Raw genomic sequence first — 6,652 nt, 5'->3', positions numbered from 1 at the left:
CGCCAGTCTTTGTTTTTCTAATAATACTGAAAATGTTAGTATAATGACTAGAACAGCTTAAAATAAACAAGAGATTCTTAAATATTACACTTATATGCGAATATTAAGCTTAATTAATGTGTATAATACAAAAATACACCTAAATTGTTTGTTTTGCCGTACGTATTAAATTACTTAATTACTAAATTTTCATGGAAACTAAAATATCTAAATCAATAACACAACTACCTTAGCTATATAGAAGCGACAGTACAGTCGGCTCCTTTGACGTATGTGTTCCTAATTTTTGACCTTGAGGTCACATATTTTGACAATAATATGTCTCACTTATACGCTAGTTTAATTTTGGTTTATTATATTTCCATATGGTAGGTTTTTAGTATTTTGTTTGACAAATGTAGGACCGAGGAGAACAAAAAATATTTCAAATTTAGTTTCCATGAAAACGTACCAATGTCCTTTATCACTATAAATTTTGAAAGATTTTGAAAGATATGTCTAATATATAATTTAAAAGCTAATATATATGAGAAATAAATTTTATATGTTAGAGAATGACAAAACTCACTCTTGGGTTAATTCAGTTTTAGTTGGCTTGGAAATGACGATCGATGGCATTAACTACATAAAATGACAGCGATCTTTATTTCCAAGCCAACTCTGATGCAGTTTTTTTTTTCGAAATGTATCTTTATTATATCATTAGGTAATTTTGATAATAAGTTAGAATAAGGCAATGTTCAAAAGAGTGAATGGTTTACATAGTAAAACATAAGCTAGACATGTAAAACTTGGTTAACATAAAAAATGCAATTAAAGGCATTATTAGTACAGCATTATGTAATTAAACAGATCTAATACGCATACTCTAAATATAAAACTTATTAATCATAGGCCACATATAAAATTTACAAGACCTAATATAAGATGGCTATTGTCTTTATGTTTGTAACCAAGCAATAGCATTTATCAAAATCACCCTCTTTATTTATTTAGCACCTTGAAAAATCAACTTTAATTAAACCTATCTATTACGTAGGCACTGAGAGAGGTTAGGTTTTTGTTATTTCTCGTTATCTTTTACATTTTAAACGAAAATCTACGCTTACAATATTAGTTTTGAATCTCTAAAGCTTAATTAATTTTAGTTGTAGCACCTAAGAAAATTTTAGAAAATGATTTAAGGTTAGAAATACTTTTGAGGCACTAATAGTAACGTTATCGTAAAGCAACCAACTAATCACAACTTCGCGAAGCATTTAAAGCGAAAATAATACAATATTTAAGTACAACCAATGTTGCAATTTTAGATAGTATCTGCCTTTGGCACAACACACTGAATTATAATTATAATCACTGGATTTAATTTAAACTGATTTATAATAGATTGATAATATTCAGGATTTAAATGATTAAAAAAAATTATAAGTTTATTCACTTCATTAAACATGTTCCTTCGTTTTCAAAAATATTTTTTCATTTACATCCTGTATAATTATTCACAAAAATTTGGAAAAATGCTTAAAACACTTTTTTTATATGATTTTCTTACTATATTAATTCTGCACCAATTTTTTTCGTCAATATACTGATTGACAGATCATTATGTAGGTATAAAGACCTATAATTAATTATAATTTTTAAAAACAATTCAAATCAAAATTATAGTATAGATATAAATATATACATACAATATGATCGAAAAAAACGGTGTCAGCGATGGCTATGAAGCGAAGATCGCTGTCATTTTCTATGTCAATTTGTAATGAAAATGTCATTGATCATCATTTCCCAAGCCAACTAGACGGTGTTTTCGATCATACGGTACGTTTACTCCACACTTAAGAACGTGGAAAGATTTTAAAAATATTTGTTCCAAAAAAGAATACATTTAAAAAATCACACAAAATATAAAAATTGAATAATAAATTTTGGTTGTAAATGGAATGTGTCCTTAAATACTTTTTTATAAATAGTTAAATGCCATAAGTATATTTACGCACACAATATAATTGTTACATTAATTTTATATAATGAATATATCAAGCCTTGTTTCCACAGATGATAACTTACTATAATAATATAAAACTATTGACTAACGTAAAACAGCTTCCAAAACCAAAAATTAATTCTCAGAATATTAATTTATTATTACACGCATTATTTGTATACTCTGTACAACCATCATTCAACTGTTAACAGATATCGATTAGTTCAAAATTAAAAATCGGTTGTGCTGTCAAACAAAATTTAAATCCGTTGCCAAACATGTTTGACAACGTTAAGTTGGAACGCACTCAACTAGTAACTTCCGAACGCAGTTTAAATTTTTTAACCAATATGAACTGATCTCAGATATACCCTAAAACGGATATTAGATAAATAATAACGAAGTAAAGTTGTACGACGACTGTACATGCTTTAAGAACTTTCAATACTTACTCAAAAAACCATGATTAACTGAAATTATTATATATATAGTTAAAATCAATCCATAAAGAAAGTAAAAGCTGAATACAAAATTCAACTTCGTGACTTGAATTTTAACTATATTGAGTGCGTAAATCAAAATTTCCTTTATAAAATAACCAATTCCTTAGAGAAAATACTGTTTGTTTTTAATTAGGCGGTGGGAACAGAATCAGTAGCACCACAGTGCCGAGGAACACTGACAGAAGCACGAGTGAGACTGCGGTATCCCACATCGTAGGAGGCCCCCTCACTTTCCTAACGTTACTTTTATCGAGCTTCGATTCTTCTGCAGTATATTTCTTAGCCAATCGTTGTTTTTCTTCTATTCTACACAGATCTTCGACTGTGTCGACCAAACGAGACAGTCCTCTGCCGTTTAGGCCCTCGGTGACGTCAAGGGTGGTGCACAGGAACGCCTGCAACCAACCACAGTCTCACTCTTACTGTCTGTCAGTGTTTTTGGCAGGAGTAACGCTAAAAAGACAGTTCCATAACGTGTTATGAATGGAGACAGAGAAGTGGAAGAGAGTTAATAGTCTAATACTAAGGTAGAACTTTTTTAAAATAAAAAGATTTGTAGAAGAAAATGAATACAACATGTACAATTTAGGTGATTATATGCTCTTTTTCTTTAAATATTCAATGCATTGCGCTATCATTTCTTTAAATGTTGAACTTAATATAGTGTTCGCATTATGAAAACCATTAGCGCCTCTATAAGTCTTAACATGAAACTACAAGAAAAGTTGTGATATCTTCTGGAAAAGTGCCTAATTCATTATAAATCTGATTTCTTTTTTTAAACAGTTTTGCTTTCATATATGCTTATTAATCTAGTTAGATGTATTCTCATCTCATTCATGATATTTTACAATCAATGTATCGTATCAAATAATGAACCAACGTTACAGTAGGTGCAGAAATTACATTTCTGTTCGCACTTTACTATGTCTATAGTCGAAGTTTTTGACAGTGTTAAATGATCGTGAGTAAAAAAGCATATAAACCCCTTTGAAGTAAATGTCCCAAATCTTATGACCTTGAAAATATACCGGGTGCGTCTCAAAAGTGGCTCAACACAAAAAAAAAAGATTTGGTACGTTAGTATATGACATAAATTAGGATTGATTGACGTATTCAATTGTTTTCGGTCGCTTCCGGTTTCACCGGAAACGACTACAACTCTTGAATTTTAAATGACACCCTCGGTATTTTTTTACATTAATAGAAAATGACATTCTGAATAGAATGACATATCATATGGCAACTTTTGATATATTCGCTTTAAAAACCATTGATAGAAAATTAGTGCCAACATTAATTTTATATGAATTTACCAATTTTTTTATCAAGGAGCTTTAGAAAAATAGATTTGATCGTGTAATGTTTTTAGTGCCTTGTCCTGGACGGTTAAAAGATGCCCAAATCGTATTTTTAATTGTATCTCAATTTTCCCTTGGAACGAGGATGACTCATTAGCATATTTGGGAAAAGCATTTTTTACGAATAATTTGATACCACACACTTGGTATTTCGAGTCAATTTGTCATTATGAACCACATGTTACAATTTCAAATAAACCTAAATATGCGAAGTTGACATATGATATGTCATTCTATTCAGTGTCATTTTCTATCGAACAAAGTCAAAAAAATACCGAGGATGCCATTTAAAAATATTTAATAAAAAATTCAAATGAATCACAGAGAGATGTCATTGTTCATCTCAAGTAATAATAAACATAGTAAAGCTTCAACAGATATGAGAATTCCGCACCCATTATGACATCTTTTTAATTCAGTCACAAGGCATATCTTCAAAAAAGTCTACTATGGGTATTTCGCCACTGTAAAAAAATCTACAAAATAAAATAGTTATTTTTTGTAAACAGTGCTGCGTTAATGCAAAACATAATTATATTATTTTGTAGATTTTCTTACAGTCGCAAAATACCCATACAACTTTTTTGAAGAAATGAATCCGCCACAGAGGTCCAAAAAAGTCCTTTTATTTTCAATTTTCTTCGGTACACAATATACTAAATATATTAACTGTTTAAATTTATGATATATAACAAAAACTATGGTTTTTCGAACTCCAAATCATCTATTACTATTATTTTTACCGATAAGATAGTTTTCTTTGTAACTGAAGATAAATCAGAAGAAAAGAATGAATAAAACAATGTAATTATAAGTAATGTTCTTAATTTAATTAGGTTAGTGTAAGGCATGAAGCGGAAAATTGTTATTAGTCAAAAATAGTTGGTTAGTCATGCAGGATAAAACTCATATATGTATATGAAATATCTTTAAAGCGTCCACCTACTAACACTAACACAGACCGTCAATAAGAGTAAATTCATAATAAAATATCAGAAAATAATTCATAAAATGTATAAAAATAAAGCAGACAAAACAAAAAGTACTAAAATATCTTTAAAATTCAAAATAATTCAGTCTAATAGAGTAAATTTAGTCTACACTATCATGCATGTTAGTGTTCAATATATTAAGTATCTATTGAAAACTGACATAATGCTTAAAAAATATCTATATTTTTTTCTAAAATCCAATAAAATAAATTGTACTTTTTTAAAAATTAAGTCATTGTATTTTTGATAAATTTAATCAAAATAATGCACACTAATAAAATTTAAACATAGCTTTAACAAAAATTATAACACATTAAACACTTAAAGTGCTGACTTACCTCATCTACACCAATTTTGCGACAGGCTTCAATGAAATTGTCTACATTCCTTCGACACCTGGCCATTGTTAATTTAGGCTAGAAAAAAATATATTAATATTATATACTTTCGAAAATATAAAATTTCTTACAACTGCTGGAGACGGAACGTGTATGCTCGCTACCGATCTAGGCTTAATATGATTGGCCAAATGACATAACACGACGCCATCTGTCAACGCTGAAGCTAGGTCCTCTGGAAGCGCCATCTTCAGTCTGGTTTCGATAATCTAATCAAATAAAAATAAAGTTAAGCTCTGTTACTTCGTTGTCGTTAATGTTAGTCAAACATTAATGGTTTTAATAGACACGTCTATGCAAAATTTGAAGAACAGACTTACGTTTCTTAGTTGGTTGATGAGATCAGTTTCTTCTCTCGCCTTGTCTATCTCTCTTCTCATCGTGAACGACATTTTTTCGTTAAGTATGGTGTCTTTGGTCCAGGTAATGGTCCGCGTTGTTTTTATACCATTCGATGTTTTAGGAGTTGTATTACTACCATTTACGTATCCACTTGGTGATAGTCTGGCACTAATATTGTTACCCTTACCTGAAATAATCAGATATCAACGAAAATTATTATTGTTATAGCCGGAACATTTGTAATATTTTACAGTAGTTCTTTGATATTACCATTATAGATCCTTGTTATTATTTTGATTTCGAGAAATTAATAAAATTTATGTATTCTTAATTTTAAATTTTAAAATATCGTGTGGAGTGAAGACTACACGTCCTGTAGTATAGGCCAAACAAAAAAAATAGAAATATTGTCATTAAGTAAGTCTAACCCCGTTTAGACTTACTAGTAAGTCTAACCTAGATTAGACTTACTACTTCTAGTAAGTCCAAACCAGATCAGACTTCCCAAATCTTGTGATATTAAGGAATGTGTAAGGATAACTTTAGAGATAGATTTTATTGATCCAGGACTTGCTACAGGTATTATTAGTTAATAAGTAATAATTAAGTAAGTCTAACCCCGTTTAGACTTACTAGTAAGTCTAACCTAGATTAGACTTACTACTTCTAGTAAGTCCAATCCAGATCAGACTTCCCAAATCTTGTGATATTAAGGAATGTGTAAGGATAACTTCAGAGATAGATTTTATTGGTCCAGGAACTTGCTACAGGTATTAGTTAATAAGTAATAATTAAGTAAGTCTAACCCCGTTTAGACTTACTAGTAAGTCTAACCTAGATTAGACTTACTACTTCTAGTAAGTCCAATCCAGATCAGACCTCCCAAATCTTGTGATATTAAGGAATATGTAAGGATAACTTCAGAGATAGATTTTATTGGTCCAGGACTTGCTACAGGTATACCAAAGAGTACAATTTGAAGCTATAAAAAATTGGTTCTGAGATCAACAACACTAATGGGACACTAATAGTCAGCCAACCAGACGACAAAAAAGTTTAAAAACTT

The 6,652-nt window shown here is 29.8% G+C and overlaps 1 protein-coding gene across 1 annotated transcript; it reads right to left on the bottom strand.

Annotated features, from left to right (window-relative positions):
- Positions 1 to 1,917: 1,917 nt before the first annotated feature.
- LOC115885853 (leucine-rich repeat and calponin homology domain-containing protein 1-like) lies at positions 1,918 to 5,768 on the bottom strand. The gene is made up of 4 exons (XM_030904877.1): positions 5,565 to 5,768; positions 5,316 to 5,453; positions 5,185 to 5,262; positions 1,918 to 2,888 (listed from the first exon to the last, which is right to left on the bottom strand). The coding sequence occupies exons 1-4, from the start codon at positions 5,634 to 5,636 to the stop codon at positions 2,619 to 2,621; spliced, it is 558 nt and encodes a 185-aa protein (XP_030760737.1). The 5' UTR covers positions 5,637 to 5,768; the 3' UTR covers positions 1,918 to 2,618.
- Between the last annotated feature and the right edge of the window lie 884 nt (positions 5,769 to 6,652).

Source organism: Sitophilus oryzae, unplaced genomic scaffold (assembly GCF_002938485.1).
Source record: "Sitophilus oryzae breed Bouriz unplaced genomic scaffold, Soryzae_2.0 scaffold_445_pilon_pilon, whole genome shotgun sequence".
NCBI lineage: Eukaryota > Metazoa > Arthropoda > Insecta > Coleoptera > Curculionidae > Sitophilus > Sitophilus oryzae.
The sequence above is the reverse complement of the archived record's forward strand: the minus strand, read 5'-3'. Positions and strand labels throughout refer to the sequence as shown.

What these genes read in the sequence shown, in the direction of transcription:
- LOC115885853 (XM_030904877.1), bottom strand. Translation starts at nt 5,636, where the DNA reads ATGTCGTTCACGATGAGAAGAGAGATAGACAAGGCGAGAGAAGAAACT. An exon ending in TCATCAACCAACTAAGAAAC is followed by an intron (nt 5,454 to 5,564) that starts GTAAGTCTGTTC and finishes TTATTTGATTAG; the next exon opens with ATTATCGAAACCAGACTGAA. An exon ending in GCAAAATTGGTGTAGATGAG is followed by an intron (nt 2,889 to 5,184) that starts GTAAGTCAGCAC and finishes GGTTGGTTGCAG; the next exon opens with GCGTTCCTGTGCACCACCCT.